Source organism: Astatotilapia calliptera, chromosome 3 (assembly GCF_964374335.1).
Source record: "Astatotilapia calliptera chromosome 3, fAstCal68.1, whole genome shotgun sequence".
Classification (NCBI taxonomy): domain Eukaryota; kingdom Metazoa; phylum Chordata; class Actinopteri; order Cichliformes; family Cichlidae; genus Astatotilapia; species Astatotilapia calliptera.
The window spans coordinates 74,081,591-74,105,638 of NC_137424.1; the positions used below are offsets into that span (position 1 = coordinate 74,081,591).

At 42.2% G+C, this 24,048-nt stretch overlaps 3 protein-coding genes and 1 long non-coding RNA gene across 4 annotated transcripts in view; 3 read left to right on the plus strand and 1 right to left on the minus strand.

The window, feature by feature from the left end:
• Positions 1-24,048, plus strand: part of LOC113017823 (butyrophilin-like protein 2) — a gene marked incomplete at its 5' end in the record, with an annotated part of 237,182 nt that overhangs the window by 207,134 nt on the left and 6,000 nt on the right. The gene's annotated exons all lie outside the window — the stretch shown is intronic.
• LOC113017815 (uncharacterized) lies at positions 1,856-5,611 on the plus strand. Its single transcript, XM_080299211.1, has 5 exons — positions 1,856-2,657; positions 2,897-2,989; positions 4,487-4,558; positions 4,898-5,029; positions 5,127-5,611. The coding sequence occupies exons 1-5, from the start codon at positions 2,453-2,455 to the stop codon at positions 5,303-5,305; spliced, it is 681 nt and encodes a 226-aa protein (XP_080155337.1). The 5' UTR covers positions 1,856-2,452; the 3' UTR covers positions 5,306-5,611.
• LOC113017820 (nuclear factor 7, ovary-like) lies at positions 8,584-10,429 on the minus strand. Its single transcript, XM_080299154.1, has one exon. It carries the CDS (start codon positions 10,416-10,418, stop codon positions 9,033-9,035), a length of 1,386 nt encoding a protein of 461 aa, XP_080155280.1. The 5' UTR covers positions 10,419-10,429; the 3' UTR covers positions 8,584-9,032.
• LOC145425827 (uncharacterized) lies at positions 16,087-18,921 on the plus strand. The gene is made up of 2 exons (XR_013906585.1): positions 16,087-16,908; positions 18,536-18,921. It is a non-coding gene; the product is annotated as an uncharacterized LOC145425827 (long non-coding RNA).

Here is a 24,048-nt window from a genome sequence, read left to right on the forward strand (position 1 = left end):
TGTTTGTTTTATGTATATGGATTATTTTTAATTATTACTCATGATATGACATTGTCCAGACAGAATTTTATTGGAATTCCACGTGAAAGACCAACACAAAGTGGTGCACACGTGAGAAGTGGAACGAAAATCATACATGATTCCAAACATTTTTTACAAATAAATAACTGCAAAGTGGGGTGTGCATAATTATTCAGCCCCCTGAGTCAATACTTTGTAGAACCACCTTTTGCTGCAGTTACAGCTGCCAGTCTTTTAGGGTCTGTCTCTACCAGCTTTGCACATCTACAGACTGAAATCTTTGCCCATTCTTCTTTGCAAAACAGCTCCAGCTCAGTCAGATTAGATGGACAACGTTTGTGATCAGCAGTTTTCAGATCTTGCCACAGATTCTCGATTGGATTTAGATCTGGACTTTGACTGGGCCATTCTAACACATGGATATGTTTTGTTTTAAACCTTTCCATTGTTGCCCTGGCTTTATGTTTAGGGTCGTTGTCCTGCTGGAAGGTGAACCTCCGCCCCAGTCTCAAGTCTTTTGCAGACTCCAAGAGGTTTTCTTCCAAGATTGCCCTGTATTTGGCTCCATCCATCTTCCCATCAACTCTGACCAGCTTCCTGTCCCTGCTGAAGAGAAGCACCCCCAGAGCATGATGCTGCCACCACCATATCTGACAGTGGGGATGGTGTGTTCAGAGTGAGGTGCAGTGTTAGTTTTCCGCCACACATAGCGTTTTGCATTTTGGCCAAAAAGTTACATTTTGGTCTCATCTGACCAGAGCACTTTCTTCCACATGTTTGCGGTGTCCCCTACATGTTTGCTGTGTCCCCTACATGTTTGCTGTGTCCCCCACATGTTTGCTGTGTTCCCCACATGGCTTGTAGCAAACTGCAAACGGGACTTCTTATGGTTTGCTGTTAACAATGGCTTTCTTCTTGCTACTCTTCCATAAAGGCCAACTTTGTGCAGTGCACGACTAATAGTTGTCCTATGGACAGATTCCCCCACCTGAGCTGTAGATCTCTGCAGCTCGTCCAGAGTTACCATGGGCCTCTTGGCTGCATTTCTGATCAGCGCTCTCCTTGTTCGGCCTGTGAGTTTAGGTGGACGGCCTTGTCTTGGTAGGTTTACAGTTGTGCCGTACTCCTTCCATTTCTGAATGATGGCTTGAACAGTGCTCCGTGGGATGTTCAAGGCTTGGGAAATCTTTTTGTAGCTTACGCCTGCTTTAAATTTCTCAATAACTTTATCCCTGACCTGTCTGGTGTGTTCTTTGGACTTCATGGTGTTGTTGCTCCCAATATTCTCTTAGACAACCTCTGAGGCCGTCACAGAGCAGCTGTATTTGTACTGACATTAGATTACACACAGGTGCACTCTATTTAGTCATTAGCACTCATCAGGCAACGTCTATGGGCAACTGACTGCACTCAGACCAAAGGGGGCTGAATAATTACGCACACCCCACTTTGCAGTTATTTGTAAAAAATGTTTGGAATCATGTATGATTTCCGTTCCACTTCTCACGTGTGCACCACTTTGTGTTGGTCTTTCACGTGGAATTCCAATAAAATTGATCCATGTTTGTGGCTGTAATGTGACAAAATGTGGAAAAGTTCAAGGGGCCCGAATACTTTTGCTGTATTTAGCAACCAAGACTCTTCAGCATGCTCTTGTATTGCTTATAAGACTGTTCACTGCATCTGGAGGAGTGCTTGGAGTGGAAGGGTCAGAGATTAATTCATTCTCTGAAAAGCATTGAACACTAGCTTTCTCACCTAAGTGGTCAGAGAAGAAAGAAACAAAAAAGCACAGCTGTGGTTTTATTGAACTGGAGTGGGAAGGGTGGTCAACCAAGTGTCATGTTACACATGAAGAGTAGAAGTTCATCTTCAAGTTATACCATGTCAGTGACCTTCATGGTTCCTACATTCACATTGGATTTTCTAAAACAACACGTGCTGATTAATTTTATGAACGGCTGATAATCATTGACATTCACTTGTTTATCTCTTTGTAGTCTTGTACCTTGTAAAAGTTGTAAAGATTACTTTATGCATTTTGTCGCTTAGAGTATTTTTGCTCTGAGTTATTAGAGGAATTCCATAATCAAAGGCAATTACTTCCTCAGTGCCAAAAACTTCCAGATATGTTCTTTCACAGCTGCTTAAACATCTGTATCTGAGCACACATTTTGATATTTGTCCTCTAAGCTCTGGTCAGTTGGTGGAAACACACATGCTCATGTTTTACTATCAGTTGACAATCATTGATACTCACTTGTTCTTCTCCTTGTACTGCATCTGAAGTCATAAAGATTACATTAGTCACTGATTCACTAGAATAAGGTTGAATCTAATGCTACAGTGACCTCCCCTCTGTACTGTGTAATATAAAAGTCAGTCAGGTTTGCAGATGACACACAGATACTGTTGAGTTTTCACTGACAGAATGGAGATCACGCTGAAGTTCTCGCTGTTGCTTCTGGTCTGCTCTGTTTCCACAAATCAGACAGAGGCAGATAATGAAATTCTTGACCAGCAGATTTCAAACCAACAACCCTGTCCACAGGAAATCCATGCTGTGCTCAGAGAGCTGACTGCCTCAGTGGCTGAACAGAAAGTGGAAATCAGGACCTTAAAACAAGAGAATAAAGGTAGAGTATGATGTCAGGTAGTGAGAAAAATGACAGCATGAGGAAACCTTCATATGAGCCCCTGTTACAGAGATATCAATGTCACTTCATGAATCTATCACTAACGTTTCTCATTAATTTTTTTATTTTTATTATTTATTCATTATTTATTCAATAATCTAACCTACTAAAAATGAAAAGATTCAAATGATGCAGATAAATAAAATTCATATTGACTTATTTATGTTCTTTTCTGTCAGACCATGTCGCAAAACTGAAAGACCTGGAAATGCAGAACGTTGAACTTCAGCGACAGAGGTCTGAAATTGACAAGCTTAAACAGCAACAACAAGGTACTGTATGTACACATGTTTCATTGTATAACAGAATATTAGTGATTCATTATTATTTGTTAGAGTTCATTTATTCCAATGTGTGAGATTAATAATTATAGGTTAAAGTATATGAAATCATCAAAATTTGTGCTTTTTATGGGTTCAGTGGGGAAAATGTAATATGTACTAATATGTGCAAAGTATAATTTATCTAAGGGTAGTTTCAACCCAACCATACATCTTCCACTTATCCAAGGCTGGGTCGCAGGGGCGGCAGCTTAAGCACAGAAGCCTAGACATTCCCCTCCCCGGCCCCCACCTGCAGCTCATCCGGGGGAACACCAAGGCATTCCCAGGCTTGAGAAAGCTCTTTTCCACTGTTTTTATCCAGAATCTGATTCTTTTGGTTATTACCCAAAGCTCGTGACCGTAGGCGAAGGTGGGGACAAACTGATAGGACAGCCCGTTCTCACTCCCGAGGCGTAACATGTCGACGTTTTGTCACGTCCCGCGGCGTTCCTGAGGAACGCGAAAGGAGCCCTTCGGCGTTCTTATGGTGCGCGGCGGGTTATGGCTGGAATCCAGTGCAATGACGCTCCCGCGGTAACAGACGTTCCAGCCCTGTATTCCAGCCGTAAACCTGACCTTATCCCTAGCCCTGACCATAACCTTATTCCTGACCTCATCCAGGACTATAATGATGTTAAATAACGTGTTTCTAAGCGATTTGAAGAAAAAGAGTGAAAACGTGTAGATGGAGTCCAGACGGTTCTCATATTTCCTCTTTTTTCCGAGGTCGTCATTTAGGAACGTTGTGGGTAGCCGAAAACGTAATATGTTGACGATTTGTCACCTAGCGTAAAATGTTACGCTTTGGGAGTGAGAACGTGTTGCAACGTGTTGGATAGGAAAGAGCTTTACTTTTTCACTCAGCTGTCTCTTCACCATGATGGACCGATACAGTGTCCACATCACTGCAGCCACAGCACCAATCTGTCTGTTGATCTCCCACTCTCCTCACTCTTAAACAAGATCCTGAGATAGTTAAACTCCTCCACTTTGTGCAGGAACACGTCCCTGACACGGAGTGGGCGCTCTACCCTTTTCCACTGAGGACCATGGCTGCATACTGCTCCAGTGGGAGCTGGATGCCAGGACGTGTTGAAGGTCAACATTTTAGACGCATGTCAACCAAGACAGCTCAACAACATTCAGACCCTTCAGGAACTCAGGACGAACCTCATGCACCCCAGGGGCCTTGCCACCAAGGAGCTGTGTAACTGCCTCAGTGACCCCGCCCCCGGTGATAGACGAGCCATCCTCCTTGTCCACAGACTCATCTCCCTCAATCCCACATGTCAGTGGGATTAAGGAGGTCCTCGAATTATTTCTTCCACCACCCGACGATATCCTCAGTAGCACTCTGTAGTTAGAACAATAATTAAAACTCCTAACACACACACAGGGTATTTATACATTTTTAGAGAATGTTATTTTTTAAACTTTTTTTTTCAGACAATGCAGCAAAGTTGGAGGAAGTGGATAAGCAGAGGACTGCAATTGAAAATCTTAATCAACAGCTACTAGGTAATGTGATGAAGTCAGCATGGCTCTGATTATTTTCATCTTAAAATATCTGTGTATTTTTTTGTGTATTAAGGCTGCAATCCAGTTACCAAGAAGACTGCTACACACTGTGTGGCAAAACATATCTACAACCTTTTCTTTAAATGTATTTATCTCAGCACTCCTCCTCCAAATTGTCTGTGGACAGCTACCACACTGCAGCTGTTCTTAGTTGGTTTTGGCTTCTGTAAGAATGAAATCTATCAAATGCTTTCACTAAAACTTTTTCATTTCGTCTTTTGGGGAGGGGGGGACACCGCAGCAAAAATGTTAAATTCATGACATTTCTCTCTTTCTTAGTCAAACAGGTGGCTTTTTCAGCTTCTTTACTGGCTGAAGGTGGTGGAATTACTGGCCCATTTAACACACACACTACGCTTGTCTTTAAACATCTTGTCACAAACATTGGAAATGCCTACAACCCACACACAGGTAATAAGACTGAATGTCACTTCTCAGCTATGTTGATGTCAGACTGATGTTCACGATGTTCGAACATCTGATTTTCCACTTAACAAATGTCCCACAGGTATTTTCACTGCACCAGTGAGAGGAGCCTACCACTTTGAGTGGTACGTATGTGGACCTGGAGATCCTGTTTATGGTGTAGCTGTTGTGTTGTTTAAGAATGGAGAACGCATTTTTCAGCGTGGGAGCGTCAGGCCTCACATTTCGGAACAGCTTCTAATGGAGCCTCACTGCGTCTAGAGACTGGAGATCAGGTGTTTTTATGTCTCTGGGTTAGTTTTAAAATATATGACAATCATTTTCACCATTCCACCTTCAGTGGTCATCTTCTTTTCACCATGTAAAAAGGGAAACGCTTCCTTAAGTTGTCTTCTATTATCCACCAGCTTCTGATGTTTTAAAATGTGCATTAATTCAATAGGTGGCAATCTAGTTATCTTAAATATCTAAAACCTCATAAATCATTTCTACTTCTAAAAGCAGTTAATAATATTTTTATGTAACGATTTGCAAATCTGTTAGTAAAATAATGATAAATTTGATTTTAAAAAATCAAAGTGACTGATTATTTATTTGCTGTGTGTGTGTTGGAGAGCTGTATTAAAGACTAACACATAACATGTGTAGTTATTATTTTATTGTATTTGCATCAATTGTCAACATCAGGATATTAAAACCTATGAAAGTTGGTTACACACATGTTCCATATCTTAACTGTGTGTAGCAACAACAGATAACACACATGTGTGGGCCTCATCTGAGCTCTGACACATGTAGCTCAGTGACAGCACTGTCTCTCTCTGCCTCTCTGTCTACATGGCTGTGAACAAAAATATAAACACTGAGGCTTCAAAATGCAGCATCTACAACACTGTCACTCTGCCTCCACCAGAATATTTTAATGTAAGAAAACTCCAGACAGCTCTGGAGAAAGTTTCAGAGTAAAAGCCCTGGAGTGTTTTACATGTTATTCTGTTGGATTAACTCTGACGGAGCTGATTCATAAACACTTCACTGCCAGGTATCAGGTGACCTGCAGAGACTGATCCTACAAACACTCAGAAACAGAGTAAACCAAACTGCACCACAGTGATCAGACGAAACCTTCCTGACATGAACACAGCTCCTCAGTAAAAACTGTGAACCAGCAGAGAGACTACACCCAGCACCATACACCACCTCTCTGACACAGTACACCCTCGGGCAGGTGGTGTCCCCATAAACAGTGTGAGAAGCTCTGATTATTTACTATGTTCAAACAAACTGAGTGTCCACAAACGTCTGAGCTCACAGTGAGAGCTGCTGGCACAGTTTGGAGGTGTTCTGCCCCCTGCTGGACACACAGAGCTACAACATGAGGATCAGAGGAGGCTGGTGCTGCTTCACCTTTAGACACAAGAAGGAGGTCAAAAAAATGTAGAAACAGAGATTGTTTTTAAACCTGTAAAGGAGGAAATCCTGACGAACCAATCCACAGCCAGAAAAGAAGTCTAACTCTGTGCTGCTCCAATCAGGAATCAGCTCTGTTACTGTGTGAGTGTGTAAAGTCACAGAGTAGCTGGTTTCAAATGTATCTATAAAGTTTATTCACGTTTTATTTAGGCTTCAAAAAACAGTCCAAGTTTATTTCTTTGGACTTTGTTCACTTAGCGCCACCTGGAGGACAGTCAGCTCCCTGCAGCAGCTCTGGAGGACTGTTAACTGATGAAGAGCTCGGACTGCACAGCCTGCTTCATCACCGACTTCTTTAAATAAACATGACCACGATCAGTCGCAGCACCTCAGACAAACGTTTGTTACACAGCAGCCGCCTTCACACCGACTGAGCTCCATCACAGCTTCAGAGCTCAGCTTACTAAAGTCAAAGTTTATTTCCTCTCAGGTTTCTTACTTTCAGTAAAGTTTCACTGTTAGAGCCCTGACCAGCATCCTGCAGCATCTGGAGCAGCTGTGTGGTGCTGTCATGGCAATAAGGATCCAAATCTGTGGGGATGTTTCCAGCAGGGGTTATAACCTGCAGCCAGCAAGGTGTGCCTAATAAAGTGGCCGTGTTTATGTCCCAGTGCAGCAGCATCAGAAAACGGTGGTTTACATCTCTGTTACAGGAAACCTGAAGAGTTAAAACACCAGAGAAGAAAATCTAAACGTTACACAAAGAACATAAAAGAAGTAAACTTCATAAAAACTTCACAAATGATGCTTTAAATGAAAAATAAATCCCTGTAAATAATTCAACAGGTCACATGTTAGAACCACCTTAACTAAACTCTGTAGCCGGTCACTGTGGTTTGTCCCAGCAGCTCTTAGGAAACAAACTGCTAACTTCAGTGTCAGCACACACTGTTAGTAAACTATGCAACACTGAATTCAGCTTTCAGTTGTGTTAAGTTGTGAAGTTGTGATGAAAGTCTTCTTACTGACACAGGTAGGATGGTCAGGCGTCCTCTGTTCCTTCATCGTTCATGAACTGTCACTTATAAAATGCTGCCAAACATCAACTACACTCAATAACTAAACGTGTGCAGGTTAAAGTGATGGACGCCCAGATCTGCACTCCAAATACAAACAGACTAAAGGTGTTTCCTCCAGAAACAAAGACAATATTTACAAAGGTCTCACAGGTAAATTGTGAGCGATCACAGCAGCATCTCATCCTGACTAACAGCTTTTAGATGCAGGGAGAGCGTCGTGGTTCAGAGGTGGTTCAGCAGATGATGAAGGCCTTTCTGTTGCATTGTGTAGTGCTGTGGAGGCCATGATGGTCGACTGGGTCTGCTTCTACTGAACTCACAAACACTTCTGAGGTATTTACACCTGAAGCCTCATTGAATGTGAGTCAGAAACAAACGGCTCAGCTGTGATTAATGGATGTTTCCCTGCATTTCTATTTTCACACAGTTTATTTCTTACAGCAGGAAAACTGAACAGAATGTATGTAAGAGGTCAGAGTGAGGATGACGTCACTTAATACAGGAAATACATGTTTGTCTGTTTTGATGATGAAGGACTTCTTCAGCTCTGTAAACAGCTACACTTGAGAGGACAGAGGTGATTTCATGGATCAATAACAATGTGTTTATCAGCTTTCATCATCGCAGTGCAGACATGACGTCAGATCTATCAGAGTGAAGGCCGTCTCTCTGATGACGTCACAGAGCAGAGTCCTTCTGTCCAATAAAGGATCTCAGATCAGCTGCTGCCATCTTGTGGCCACAGTTGGTTACTGTCTCTGAAAGTTGTCTCATGTTTCCTGTTGTCCTGCTAACAAAGGCTGGAGCTCATCATGCTGAGAGGGCAGCAGCATTTTGTGGCTCTTCACACATGTTCATTATATTCTGATGATCCTGGATGGAGACAAACTACAGATAAGTGTGTTCAGCCCAACTAGTTTATCTCATTACAGCAGTTTGATGTTTCCCTTTGAATCCCCCTGAAGATCCTGACAGTGAAGCACGTACATAATACTCCAGCCTTTCAACTCTGAGCTTATTTAGTTCTATTAATACACTGAAATCTCATTTGTGTCATGAAGAAAGTCTTTAATCAAACAGAATTCAAAGATCAGAAACATTTCATATATGGAGTTAAACATGAATCATTGTTTCAACAACATATTTATTGTTGTCATAAACAGACAAGAAGACAACAACAAACTGCTCCTCCCATTCAACACATGTCAGTCCATATCCCAGCAAACTAAATCATCTCCATTTACACATCAAATAGAAACATGAATCACTTGTAATGATTAGAAACTTGATAGAATTTCAAATCTAGTTTGGGGAGTCATTCAGTGAGAAACAGTGAAATGATTTTCCATGTGAAAAGGTGGACAGCAGAAACAGAAAGAAAGAGTGAAACTAAAAGAGAAACAAAGAGCTTTGGAACAACGAGGCAGCAGGAGGACAGCTGCAGTTTAACAGCTTCAACTCACTGACAGGAAACAACATTAGAAACATCATCATCCTCAACTCATCTGCTGCACTGACACTGACACCTTCAACGGACACACCTTCAGTTTATCAGCCCAAATGAATGGAAACATCCTGTGAGTGAAAGTGTGTGTGAAGGTGTGTATGTGTGTGTTAGTATCAGGATCAGAGAACGACAGCTTTCCTCTGTTCCAGTCCAGATTCACTCTGATCCTCTGGAGCTTCTTCTCTACTGAGAGAGCAGTGAGAGGAGCTGATGGTGACCATGCTGAGTATTTATCTTTATACAACCGTATTATCCATAATCCAGAGTCTATGCGTCCCTTCCTCTGCACAGACTCTGGTAACACACCCAGTGCCCACCATGTACTGTCTTCAACTTCAACATCCCAGCTGCGAGTCCCTGAGTTAAAGCCCTCAGAGCCCAGGACAGAGCAGTAATAATCAATCCTCTCTGGATTATCAGGAAGCTGCTGCTTTTCTCCTCCTCTCACACTGGTCAGATCTTCAGACAGGATGAGTTTTGGATGAGCAGTGTTTGGGTCCAGAATGAGAGGAGTGTAGGAGACCATGTCCTTCATGTTGTTCCAGATGTTGAAGGTCAGGTTGCCCAGGTGTTTGGCCTGGTCTATCAGAGCTCCTGAGGGCAGCTGTGGATCATCCAGCAGGGGGCAGCGCTGGACTCTTTCCACTGCAGCCTTGTAGTTGTGCAGGAATGAGACGTCTTCAGCTCTCAGCTCCTCCTCTGTGGCTCTGACTGTGTCTGAAAGAGCTGCTATCTCTCTGCTCAGAGCCTCCATCTTCTCCTTCATCATCCCACTCTTCTGCTCCTCTTCCTCCCTCAGTGCAGCCAGCCTGGCCTCCTCTTCCTCTGCTAGAAACTGGTGAAGCTTCTTAAACTGCTCCTTAATCTGCCTCTCTGTGTGTCGGGCCTGGACCTTAATGTGTTCTGCTGTTTGATCAAACTTCACTTGAACTTCTTCACAAACCTTTAACTTCTTCTTTAAGGGCTCCAGAGTTTCCTGAAGTTCCTTCTTGTGTTGTTGTGCAGCTTCATCGATGGGTCTGAATCTGTGATTGGTGTGTTTTTCTGAGTCTCTGCAGATGTGACACACTGGCTGCTGATGGTCCAGACAGAAGAGTTTGAGTTTCTCAGAGTGCAGACTGCAGAGAGCCTCTGAAGCTCTCTGATCTCTCTCCTGTAAGAACGAATCACACAGGTTCTTTAAAGCCAGATTTGAAGGTGGTTCATCCCTTGAAGATCTTCTTTTACAAACTGGACACTCGTGTGTTGGTCTCTCTCTCCACCATCTCTTCAGACAGTCTTTACAGAAGCTGTGGCTACATGACAGAAGAACAGGATCTCTGAAGACCTCCTGACAGACCGGACAGCAGAGATCCTCCTCTGATCTGGAAGCCATTGAGTCTGTGAGTGAAGCTGAAAACAGCAGACAGGAAGTACAGTCAGTCCTGGCTCCCCTCCCTCCTCTACCACCTTCACTGAAACTTCCTTTGAGTCGTGTTTTTGCTCAAACTCACATTCAGTGTGTGGAGCGTCAGCAGCTTGAAGCAGCAGTGTTGGAGTTTTCCACTTTTCTCTCCTGTAGCTGGACTCACTCAGAGGAAGCTGCTAGTTTGGTCTGAGCTCAGTCTGATCGTCTGTGCGTCTCTCTTTACTGAGGACGAAGAACTTCCTGTTTCCTGGTTTGTCACATTTGAGTGACGTGAGGGGAGGAGACAAATGTTGCTGTTTGACTTTTAACTAAGGTGTGTTTCAATCCTGCCTGCAGCTCAAAAGCTGTAAAACAGGTTTTGTGTCTTTTCACCTCCACAGGTCACAACATGAAACCTGTTGTGAAGTTTATAAAATAAAGTGTCACTCGGTGGTGCAGCTGTTTGTCAGCTTCTATTTTAGACTTTGTTCTGGTTCTTGTTCAGGTTCCCAGCAGTGGGAGTGTAATGCAGTCACACACACACAGATGGTGTTAAGGTGGATTCACTTAGTTACAGACAGTGGTGTTATTTCCTGTAACTAAGGGTGTGTTTCACTCCAAAGTTCAGACATTAACCTGCCAGAAGTTGTAAAAGTTACTGATAAAGAGCTTTTATCTCAGAAAGCAGAAAGAAAAGAAATAAGTGTAAAGAGTGCAGCAAAATGTTTTAGTGTGAGCTGGTTCATCTGATCTGGTTGTGTAAAAGTCACTGCATGACACTGAGTTTTACTTCTGTCACGATTAGTGGAGCGGACTCAGGCGCAGACCACAAGTTTCTTCAAATCAAAAGTGAATTTATTTACAGTGTTCTCCACGGTGACACACACACACACACACACACACACACACACACAGGGTTCCAGGGTCCGGGAGTGAAAGGGGCAGGAGTCCAGGGAGGGGAGATTTCCATACAGCCCTCGCAACCACACACAGCTCCTCTTCTTTCCTCCATCACTCTTGCTCACGCTCAGTCACCGTGCACAGGGAAAACAGGTCCAGGGGAAATCTATACACAGACAGAGAAACAGTTAGTCTCCTGGTTCAGACACGAACAAACTTTGCAGAGTGCAGGACGACTGACGCTGATGGCTCAACGATCCAGCGACGAGTAGAGCAGACTCGCCATCTTAAGTAGGACTCCAATTCTCATAATCAGCGGCAGGTGTGCTGATCATCTCCAGGTGCGTGGGCCAGGAGCAGGAGCCCATACTGAGCTCCGCCCCGGCAGGAGAAAGAGAGAGTGGGAGAGGACGAGAGAGAAAGGGAGAGCAGAGGCGAGAGAGGAGAATAAACAAAACAAAGCGCCTGACTGCTGTCAGCTGGAGAGGTGCGGGGACCATGACAACTTCTGTGTTACTGACACTCATCTCTGACTCAGAGAAACGATTTCTCCCCTGTGATGTTCACACAGTGGTGAGTTACATGTGTGTGGAATTTTTCACGTTTTATAGAATTAAATTTCCTCTTACTTTCTTTTTTGTTAACCTGAGTCACTGATCATTTGCAGTATTACAGAGTCTGGCAGTCTTTGCATGATGTCCACGTCACTGTAAGTTTCTAGCTGACTCTCAGGTGTGACAGGTGTGCCAGCAGGAAAGAGTAATAATAACCTGCATCCTGAGGTTTGTCATGCAGGATTAAAGGAGCCAGGCTTTGTTCACACAGCTGGGATTGTATTTTACACTGACCCTGGGTCAGTATAAGTATCATACAGTTTAAACGAACCACTGAAACTTGCACATATTTATTACAGATGCACTAAAGAAAAACGGGATATTTAGAGTCAATCTGTGGCTGCGATTAAACACTTTACTGGAAACTTTATTAACCAGTAACTTCATCAGTCATGACAGAAGCTAATATTTCTGAGCTAACATCGTTTAAACCAGTGGTTCCCAAACTTTGTTTGCTGGGCCCCCCTTTGTTTTACAAGAAAAATTTCCACCCCCCCTTTGTGCGCATGAACACATCCTCCAACCACACACACCCATATTTTGCTCCATTGCATGTGGCTATTTTCACGCCACGCTGTGCGCCACGTTATTGTTGAGATGAATAGCAGAATGGCAGATAGAGACAAAATACTGTTAATCTTACCATCTTCAGGTTTTACACGCTTACATACACACACAGTTACTGTCCCTCCATTTAGAAAGGCAGAGGCGTCACGATGTGATTATTTTACTGTAGTTATTTTTTTTGATGTGTAATAATATTCAACATTACTATCAATGCATTTTCCAAAAAATGCCTCTCTGTGCAAAATGGGTTTAAAAACATAAACAACTGTAGGATCCTGTTTGTCCGTGATTTAAACAGCCCAGCGCTGCTCCTGATGAAGGGAAAACCAATTCTGCAGGGAGACCTACCTCGGCACTTGTGCAGGTGATTTTTCTCTTACTTTCTTTTTTCTGTTATTTACTAAAGAATCTGTCAAAGAAATAATGAATTCTCCACACGTGTTTGAAGGTTGCTGATACGTTCATCTAGCACAGACCTATTGCTGGAACGCCAAGACAATTCTACTACAATGGCAAAAACAAGACGCAAGTCACCAGAGCTCTTTGTGTTGCTCGTGCATGAGGGAGAGAACTGTGACAAGCATCGTTCTCTCTGTTAAGGAATATATTCTAAAATACTTCTTCAGCAAAGACTCAGAGAAGAGAAACACACAGAATTTCTTGCAAGCAAGGGCAGTCTCCGGACTGAGAGACTCGCGCCTGAGAAACTGCCCCGGTCTTTATTTTATACTTCATTGGGTGTGTGTGTGTGTGTGTGTGTGGGTGTGTGTGTGTGTGTGTGTGGGGGGGGGGGGGGGGGGTGTCAGAGTGTGGCCCCATAAGATCTTCCCTAAACCTGCTGGTCTCAAAGTCCAGCAGTTCATCAAACCAAAAGGCACTTAGACTAAAACAGACATAGCTACGTTAATCCTACCATAAAACAATAAGACAAGGTACGACCTCTCTCATGCTCCTAGGATGTGGGGTGAACACCCTAGAATGTTACATGCAGCATTCTACCATATGCAAACTTATATCACTAAAAGATTATACTGACTACTAAATACAATTTTCCATTGACACCCTCCAAGTAAGCAAATGAATGTTAACAGTCAAACATAGAAATTAACATTTGCAAAATCGTTCCAGCTTTGTGGTGCATCTCCTCCAGGTGTGTAAATCACACATGCAGAGTGGTTTGAGTTCCTCAGAGCTTCATAAATGTCTCTTCCAGTTGTTTCTATCACTGTCCATATGACCAGAGTCCAAATGTATGCAGACATGGGTATAACAAACACACCAGTTAGTTTTGCTGTTTGTCAATGTGGCTTTCAGTTATCTTCAAGGCTGCAGGCCTTTGTCAGCACTCCTGTTTTATGGCCTCTATCAACCCTCATCACCTCATTTCATGCATTCTTCCTGTGGGGGGATACTTATGACTCCTCTATTGTCCTTTCGTCTCTGCAGAAAACCTTTTTTGGAAAGGGTATTGGATTCAATGATTTTACTGCTGTTGTAACCCCACCTGTTGAGTCACTTCAGCAGTCTTGTTCATGATGCAAATGACAACAACAATGACACAAAGGAAGACCCTCTTCAGAGTGTCAAAGCATGCATAGCACAGTGACACAGCATTAGGTGATGTTCATAGGAAACTGCTGTCAGTCATTCCCCGTCACCACCATAGCTTCTGCTTTCTGTTCACAGAATCATGATGCCATCCTTGAACTTCCTCTCTGCACTGTCGATTGGAGCTTGGAACGCTCCCCTCATCCTTCAGATCTCCATCTGTTGTCCACAATCTCCTCGTGATTACCTCTGGAAAGCCCCGTGGCACAGCTCTCCATCCAGTGCAGCTTTATGGTCATTGCTGTGGTTCCAGAATCTTCTCATGATGACCAGTAGGTCCCCAAACAGCATGACCTTTGACCTCAACCCCTGTCTGGGCTGTCAGCTATGGTCCCTACTTCTCGCTGGGTCTCTGAAGGTTTCTCAGGAGATTCCACCCTTGGGATCATTTCTTCCAGCAATGCTCTGCTGCACCTGCATCTCCTCACTAGAGGAAAAACTTCTATTTGGAAAACATGTCAACCATCATCAAACCAAAATTTCCTTTCAGTTCAGTGAACTTCACTTATCAAAAAATATAATTATTTATTATTTTTTAATTATATTATTCGTTTATCACATTTTCACTTTCACTTATTGGCCATCAAAGTATTTATTATCTTTACCCAAATGATTGGAGCAGAACTTAAAATCTATAAGCTGTAAAAACTTTATATTTGAAGACTGAAAGAGACCCAGGAAGTGGTCACAGGACGAGGGTGACAGACTGTCTGAAGCAGTTAGAACAAGACAAGGCTGTTGGACCAGGTGTGCTTGCTTTTGAAACTGTGTCTTAATTCCACCTGTTTCACATACAAGGGTCAGTTCTACAGGCAGGAACGTGGGTGTGCCGTGGGCTCCCCAGTTTCACCCATTGTGGGCAACTTGTATGTGGAAGACGTGGGAAAGAGGGCTTTGCTATCCTACCCTGAAACACCACCAAGTCATTGGTTCAGGTATGTGGATGACACCTGGGTGAACACACAAACCTCCATCTCTGGTTTCTTTGACTGGAGGTTGTTGAGGATTTGATGATTTCACAACACTGTATGTGATGTCACTGGTGATGTCATCTTCTCCATCTGCTGAAATGAGTTAAAGTAAACACTTTTATGATTTAAGAACCTAAATGGACCAAATTATGATGACAGAATGGAAACAAAATACCACGATGAATAAGAATGAATATGTACAAACCTTCAAGTTTCCTGTGAACACATCGTCTCACCAGCAGAACCAGTAACACCAGTAGAATCACAACATAGACTACATATAAGTAAATCTTATAAGGCTTACATGATTTACTCATGAAAGTGGCCACTTTCTCATTACTGTCATATATTGTTTTAGTAAGTAATTCAAAGAACTGTTTAGACGGAGCCAAAGTTCAGTAGAGATAGTTGTGATTGGGAAAGCTCAGAGATATTAAAAGAAGCACTGAGGCTCCATCCCCACCAGAGATGTGACACGCCTCGTCCCTTCGCTAGAATCTGTAGCGAGGGATTGGTTCACCAGAGACCTCGCTCCTGGCTGCTGCCCAGCACACATTGCACCCTGAAGATTCTTGTTTGTTTGCAAAGAAAATTAATATCACTCTCTCTGTCCAAATGCTGTACGTCCACGATTTTAGCTACTTTGTTAGGCTACTTTACTTTTCTAAGGCTTAAGTAAATTCAGGAGTGATCCCCAACAATGTCAGAGTAAGAATCTGCTTAGATACGATATTACTAAGATTTTCAGGGCCGAGTACAATAACCTCAGTTTTATCTGAATTAAGAAGCAGAAAGTTAGCGGCCATCCAGGTCTTTATATCTTTAATACATGTGTGTTATCTAGCTAACATGTAGTGAGTCGTTTAATCTTTAAATGACATTTGTAGAATTTGCCCACTTCCTCTCACCCACCAGTGAAAGGAGAGGAAAGGGAGAGAATCCTGTGCATACACAGAAATGAAGAGCTGGCAGAATTCAATTCAATTCAATTTTATTTATATAGCGCCAAATCAAAACAAAAGTCGCCTCAAGGTGCTTCATAGATACAGAGAAAAACCCAACAATCATATGACCCCCTATGAGCAAGCACTTTGGCGACAGTGGGAAGGAAAAACTCCCTTTTAACAGGAAGAAACCTCCGGCAGAACCAGGCTCAGGGCAGAAAGTGGACCCTCGAACAAATGCTCATCCTCTGAAAAGGTCTGCAAATGTTTTCACTGTCAGTAGCAGTAGTTTCCACTGAACCAAATAATCCTAAAAATGTTTTTAAACCTTAAACCTATGAAGGCTGCAGGCCACAACGTGCTGGTCAGGCAACAAAGTTGTTCTTCATATTACTAAAATGTTGGAGCTTGTGCCTCTTCAGATGTTTGCTCTTCTTACTTGTAAATAGCCGAGGGGAAATGCCCGAAACCTCAGTCCTGATTCCACAGCTTTATTACATCAGCCTGGTAGAAAATAATTTTTCACTATCAAATCAGGCCACCAGGGGGCGGAGCGGTCCCAGAAGTTCAGTCGTGAGTGATATCTAACCTCTCTTCTCCCTCACAGCTCGTCTGGTCGTGAGTCCCAACAGCTCTGATGTCTCTGAGGGAGATGTTGTGACTGTAATCTGTGAGGAGGACCAAAGCTTTTCTGATTGGACTGTGAGGAGAAACACAAGCAAACTGCAGAGGGCTGAGTGTGGAGATGGGCGGGGACAACAGCAACGTGATCAATCATGTTCAATCAGTACGCTGGTGCCTCACGACACCGGAGTTTACTGGTGTGAGTCCAGTAATGGTGCCATCAGTAACCTGGTTAATATCACAGTCACTGGTAAGCTGATCACTCTCACTTTACTTCTTATTGCATCCACAAATTGAGCTGAACATGCAGGTACATAGATTCTGTGCTGTTCTTCACTGATCACCTACCTGACTGACAGAGTGATGAAGGACTTCCCTCCCTCGGTGCTTCTTAATGTGTGAGGATATTCTCCATTACTGAGTTAAGACTTCCTTATTTAGATCTAAGCTCTGGATTATCTTGCACGTCTCGTGGCTCCCAAATGTCTCTTAAGTTATTATCCTCTGTAGCCTCATACTTTAGCTTTACTTGGCAAATGTGAATGCTTTGTGTGCTGACAAACCCTTTTGCATGTAGTGTTTTTATGAAAAGCCTTATAATTGCCTAATTCTGTGTTTTTGTTCTGTTAAAAAAGCAGGCATTCTTACTGTTGTTTAATATTTTACTCAAACCTTTAAGTTTAATTCAGCACAAAAAGCCCCACTGTAAACAAATCCACAGAACAGAACCAAACTCAGCAGCCAAACAGTTTGTCCTCAGTGCAGGTCGACATTCAGAAAAACCAGCTGCCTCAGCTTGGATGGGCTGATGTGGTTTCTCCTTAGTATCTGCCCAGTTTTTGAGAAGACCCTCCAAAGGAACAGATGTTGCCACAATGCACAGTCTCCCCTCCATCACCTTCAACAGGTAGGGAAAGACTGTGGCCTTGGCCTCCCACCAGCTCTGTGGGCCTTCTCCTTGTTGGATGAGGGGCTCCTCAAGATAACATTTCATCTCCATCATAACATCAGCTGTAGTATTTCTCTTTGCAGCATCTCCTGCAGCTCTTTCATCAAAGAGGCTCCACACAGCAGACGTCTGTGGCTCCTCCTTCACTTGGCCCTGTAATGGTGGAGCTGGGTGGGAGTGCACTTTGCTGCTGCAGTTATTCTCTGAAGTGCCTCATCAACAGCTCTGTTGTCACTGAATGCAAGCTTTTTAAATCTACCATCCAGTGATGCAGCTTCTGAGTGGACGGTGTTGAACTCCACACACAGAAATTTTTCACACTCACTGCTAATTTTGTTTTACAGTGAAGCCACTCTGCTCTGCTAGTCCCAATATCTTTCACCTGCAGCAGATGCTGCTTCGTTTGCAGCTGTCAGTCATATTTCTGTGTTTTTGTGTCGCACTCTCCTCCACACTGCTGTCTGTCATCTCACAGGTATGATGTACGGAGCGATGCTGAACTTCCAATCCCAGCGTTTCATGTTGCAGGATCAATTCCCATATGAAAATATCAATATGTAATTTGATTACATTTGTTTTTCATCATAAATATGACAGACAAAAGTAAATTCGGCAATTAGCAGGATGGTCTGCAATACCCTGTCAATAGGAACTACACTCATCACCTCTCATTCATGTGCGTGTTACGGCTCTGCAAGAGTGTGAGCCAATGAGAAACCAGAGGCACAAAACTTTAGACCACAAAACACACAATCTGATGTTGGTTTGTAAAGATGTTGCTGATGAGACTTTGTAGAAAGCAGCTGGTCTGAGTGATGTGATCAGAGTGCAGCAGATAATGTCTGACAGCAGTTTGAAGAGCAAATGGATTCTGTTCTGTTCTTCATCATCACCTACCTGACACCTCACAGCTGTTTCTCACCTGCAGATCACACAGGAGGATCTGTTGGACTGAAGGTCAGCCTGTCAGTTCCTGCTGTGCTTCTTGTTGCTGCTGTTTTCTTGATGTAGAGAAAACAAAAACAACAAAGAATCAGGATCCAGCCTCATGTTGAGCTGCAGCAAAATAAAATGTCTGAATCTTTTTAAATCAGCACTCTTAGTCTCCCGCTGGTGGTTTCAGCGTTGTCAGTGAACCTGGGGAACATGAGATGATGCTGGTAACAGAAATCAAAGGGAGTGAACAGCAGACAGGGATCAGCTGCAGGTTTAATACACGTCCTGAATTTGGTTTAGTTTGAAGTTTCTGTAAAATAAAACCAAATGTTGTGATTTGTCGCTTTATGAATAAAGTTGAATTGAATTTCTCTCTGAGCTCCTGCTTCTGTTGTCTGTCAGTGATTTTATCAGTTGGACATCAAGTAAAACTTTGGATAAAATGAAAACTGTTCACACAGTGTCTGTAAATCCACGGGTGAAAATAATACATGTAACATTCACACAAGTCCACGAGTGATTGAATGAAATGTGATCATGGAAAAATAAATTCAAAACTATTCAAGACTTTTACCATTAACTGTTGTTCTATTATGAAGTAACAGGAAGGTAATAACACTATAATATAATAATAATAAAGAAAATTAAAAAATATGGTATAACAGAGCTCACTGCCTCACACTGTCGATAGCAGCATTTCTTTTTAACCTTATTTCATTTAAGGCTCAGACGATCATCTGTTTTCACTTAAAGTAGTCTAGCTCTGATATCACTTTAGCCTCTGGATGGAGGATTTGCTATGTTAACTTATAGATAATAAACTCAACGTATTACAGACCAAAACCAAACACGTCCGTAGTATAAGACTGGATTTAACTCCCTTCACACCTGTCTCGACACAACAGTCAGGTCAGTCCCTTCCCTTTTAAGAAATCCACCTTAAATGTATTTTAAATGTAAGTGATGCAAAATGAATTTAATATTTTATCTTTAGTTTGTCAGGTAGCATCAGGTCAGATGGATGATGTTGGGTGAGATGGAGCAGACAGAGATGTCATCACAGCTGAGAGGAAGCAAAAGCCTCAACATCCAGGCTTAAAAGTGATGTAGGGAGCTAAAGCTAAAGCTCTGCTTTCTTTGTGTGCTTGTGCTAACAGCAACTAATGAGAAATGTGATGACAATTGTCCAGCTTTGTCCTTTTATATTCTACCAAATGTGAAGTGAACCTGTGGTTATACAGTAACGATAAGAGCATCTTTATTAGTCCCACATGTGGGAAATTTGTTTTGTTACAGCAGGAAGTGGACAGTGCAGTTACATAGCAAACATGAGAGAACACTGGAATAGAATAAGAAACTGTACACAACTGTACCCAATAGAATAGAATAGAATGATAGGATAAAAATAGAATACACATGCTACATACAACTGAGTACAAATACAACGTTGTCAGAAAAAGAGTGTTACACTTAGTCCTATTGCACATGTGTGTGTTTGATCAGCTGCAAAGTCTTTGTGGTGGAGTCTGACAGCAGAGGGGAGGAAATCTCTCCGCCCACATCGTGGGTGCTGCAGCCACTGAAGGAGCTGCTCTGAAGCGCTATAAAGGTTTGTGATGATCAATACAGGTTTACAGCTCAGATCATACTGAGTTCATTATGACTGATATAAATATGTGATAGAATAATAATAAATCGAGTAAATTGTGATTGACAAACAGTTTTAAAGAGAAAGTTTGTTAGTTTAAATTGTGTGAAAGGTCAGAGATGGAGAGAACACCAGGCTGGGGCTGAATATCAGTGTATTACATGCAAATCTGATTGGATGACAGGACAGAGCATAAACTGAAGCTGGCATGGATGTTCTGGGTCTCCTGCCTCTGTGAGATCAGCAGGTCAAAGATTCAATAGCAAAACTTGGTTGTTCCAGCAGCGACGCCGAGGGCAGTGAGCTCTGAAAGCCTCCCAGATGAAAACGTGCCCGATCGAGAGGTGATCTGCTGCTGATGGGTGACGAACCTACTCAGGTCTCCAGCTCTTATCAGAGGAGGCAGTGAAGACACCTGAGCTTCAAGGCAGTCAGGCTGGGCCAGTCTGTGATTACATACTTTTATCTAAGTACAATCTGAGTATTTTACCTGTACGTAATCTTACAGTATTATGTTATATTGTGAGTCCTTTTCACAGATCTTCCTAGGTTGAAAATGAAACAGTACTAAATGTAACAAGTAGACAGCAGCACTAAAGTCATCAGTTTAATGGACACAGAGGAAGCTTTTCAAAGGCTTAAGAAGAATAACATGATGCTAGAACATCACATTTTATAATATGACAGTAAAAATAACTCACAGAGATCATCTTCTATGTTTTCCTCCATAAGGGCGGCGAGCCTGGGTCCAGCTATTTGAGTGGTGCCTTGTTTTGGTGAAGCTTTTGAATTGCTTGGCCTTTGAGGCCTGCATGGAGCTCAGGCTGACACTAAGCACAGAAAAGGCCCACAGTGGGTGCACACACAGGATACAGATCTGTCAGGTCATGATCAACAACCACTGACCAAAGCCCACTGATCTCTGACCTCCCAGCCCATTCTTCCTTCAGTGGGCTGCTTTCAGTCATTATGCAAATGTTCTGTTTATAAGATTGAGGAAACCTGCAGTCAGCTGAGACTGAAGAAGTCACCTGGATGAGTGACGAAACGTTTCTCCCACAAAACGCTGCGTCCAGATGAACAGAATCAACTTTTGGAGATTTACTTACCTGGATGATTGAGCATGCATCAAGACGTTTGGCAGCTGTAGCAGTCGTGGAAAATTCCCTCTGTGGTAGAAAATCTCACAGATGCAGTCTTGATACCAATAGATGGATAAAAACTGGAGGAAATCCTCAGAGGCCTTGAAAACTCCTAAATGGAAGTAGCTTCTTCTGCTGGGTCTATTCTGTTGGTCTGACACTGGCTTCCCTTCATTGGCTTCCTGTTAAATCCAGAATTGAATTCAAAATCCTGCTCCTCACATACAAGGGCTTAAATAATCAGGCCCCATCTTATCTTAATGACCTTGTAGTACCATATCACCCTATTAGAGCACTTCGCTCTCGCTCTGCAGGCCTACTTGTTGTTCCTAGAGTATTTAAAAGTAGAATGGGAGGCAGAGCCTTCAGTTTTCAGGCCCCTCTTCTGTGGAACCAGCTTCCAGTTTGGATTCGGGAGACAGACACTATCTTTACTTTCAAGATTAGGCTTCAAACTTTCCTTTTTGCTAAAGCATATAGTTAGACCCTGAATCCTCCCTTAGTTATGCTGCAGTAGACGTAGGCTGCCGGGGATCCCCATGAAGCATTGAGTTTTTCCTTTCCTTACCTTTATGGTTATGTAAGTTCCAGCTGGAAGGTGATCATCGGTTGGAGATTGAATGGGGACGACTACAAGACTGGTTGTCCCTACCTATGCCCCATTTCCAATCAGGCTGTGCTTACTTGTGTGATGAAGTTTCTGCATCTAGAAGAGCTAAATTTGTTTTTTGTAGAAATTATTATTATTGTAATTAATTATACATTTTTGTAGCTGTAGGAGTGGGAAGCCTTTTACGTCATTTTTGTTTCCTTTCTACAAGGCTTTGTTTGTTGTGTTAGATGTGTCCCTCTGATGTTCCTCTAAAGACAAATAAAACATTTTGTTTTGGTGAAACTGTAAAACTTGCTGTGGCATTGGTGCTTGAATGGGGAAGTCATTTTTTGTGTTGCATACATCTCTGGGCAGATATTTGGGCAGTAATTTTGAACACCATGTAAAAATGTCAGTGGACATAATGCAAAACCCAATGCTTCAAATCACAGCATCTAAAACCAAAATTGTGCCAAAGATGCCTCATTTCTGTTTAATAGGATAAAACAATGCTAGCTATGTTATAGACACAGTAACCCAAGGAAAGCAGTAAGTACACTGACTGACATTGTTACTATGACAACAACATGCTGACATTTGGACAAAAAAAACCTTGGAGTAATTATTGAGAAAAACATTAAATTTAAATAAAGTTTTAAAAAACACATGACCAAAAATGTAACTAAAACACATCCTCTGGATGTTTCCAGAATATTTTAAATAAATAAATAATTTAAGGAACAACAACAAAAGAAGATCTATAATCAGCATTTATCTCTTCTGTTTTATTTGATGGTGGGGAAATCATAATCATAAAGAGGCTTCTGATTAGAATTTATTTGTTATAAATGTGATTTATATAAACTTTCATTTAGTACGGTGTGTTGATTATATGTAATATATTTTACTTATTATTTATTTATATTCAGTTTTTATTCCTGAGGATTTTGTTTTTTTTTTATAAAAACTAAAATCAGGACAGAATAATTATTTTGCTGTCTTATTTTATGAATCATTTCGATGTAAGCAGCTATCTTTTGAATATGTGGCTTTACAGCTGAAGGCCCCATCCAAAGTTGTGTTTCTTAATGTTTACAGGCCTCCCAAATACTGCACAGACTTTTTTAATGACCTCAGTGAACTGCTGTCTGTGATCTGTGTTGATTTCGACTGTGTAATTATTGTTGGGGATTTTAACATCCATGTGGACAACCCTCAGGACAAAGGGACTAAAGACCTGAGTAACACTCTGGGCAACTTTGGGCTGACTCAGCATGTAACAGAGGCCACACATAATAGAGGACACACTCTTGACCTACTGATCTCCAAGGGCCTGAGCATTTCAAACATTACTGTGTCTGATGTGGGCCTGTCTGATCATTACTGTATTTTCTTTGAAAGTAAAATCTCAGCCCACACAAATATATCAACAGCTGTGATCACAAAACGGTGTATAACTGAACACAGTAGTGAGATCTTTAACCAGGTCTTCCCATTAACACCTGACCTGCCCAGAGGGTCAGTCAATGAGCTCGTCAATAGCTTCAATGCTAACATGTTAAATGTAATGGACACTATTGCTCCCATTAAGGTGAAGGTTATCTCTGGAAGGAAAAAGTCTCCATGGAGAAACTCCACACTGGTGAAAAATGAAAAAAGAGAGTGTAGGAAAGCTGAGCTTGAACTTCATTCAACCATGGCCTGCAATGACTTTGCCAAATTCTTCACAGAAAAAATCCAAAAGATTAGACAAGCAATTGGTACATCAACAGCAGATCCAGGATATGTACTGTGTCCACCGAAAAACTGTTTAAACACCATGAAACAGTTTCACCCGATTAACAGCAAAGACCTGGAGGACATCTTAGGTAAACTGAACTCCTCCTCCTGCTGTTTAGATGTCCTGCCAACAAGTTTTTTCAAAAAGGTCTCAAAGACTTTAGAGTCAGACCTGTTACAGATCGTCAACTTTTCCTTAATGCCAGGTGTGTTTCCAGAACCACTAAAAACTGCTGTAATCAAACCTATACTGAAAAAGGACAATCTTGACAAGACACAAATGAACAACTACAGGCCGATCTCAAATCTCCCATTTTTAAGTAAGATCATTGAAAAAGCAGAAT

Bases quoted from the DNA above. Each gene is read 5' to 3' on its own strand.
- LOC113017815 (XM_080299211.1), top strand. From the start codon at position 2,453: ATGGAGATCACGCTGAAGTTCTCGCTGTTGCTTCTGGTCTGCTCTGTT. The intron at 2,990-4,486 runs GTACTGTATGTA...TTTTTTTTTCAG, and splicing joins GCTTAAACAGCAACAACAAG to ACAATGCAGCAAAGTTGGAG. The intron at 4,559-4,897 runs GTAATGTGATGA...TCTCTTTCTTAG, and splicing joins TCTTAATCAACAGCTACTAG to TCAAACAGGTGGCTTTTTCA.
- LOC113017820 (XM_080299154.1), bottom strand. From the start codon at position 10,418: ATGGCTTCCAGATCAGAGGAGGATCTCTGCTGTCCGGTCTGTCAGGAG.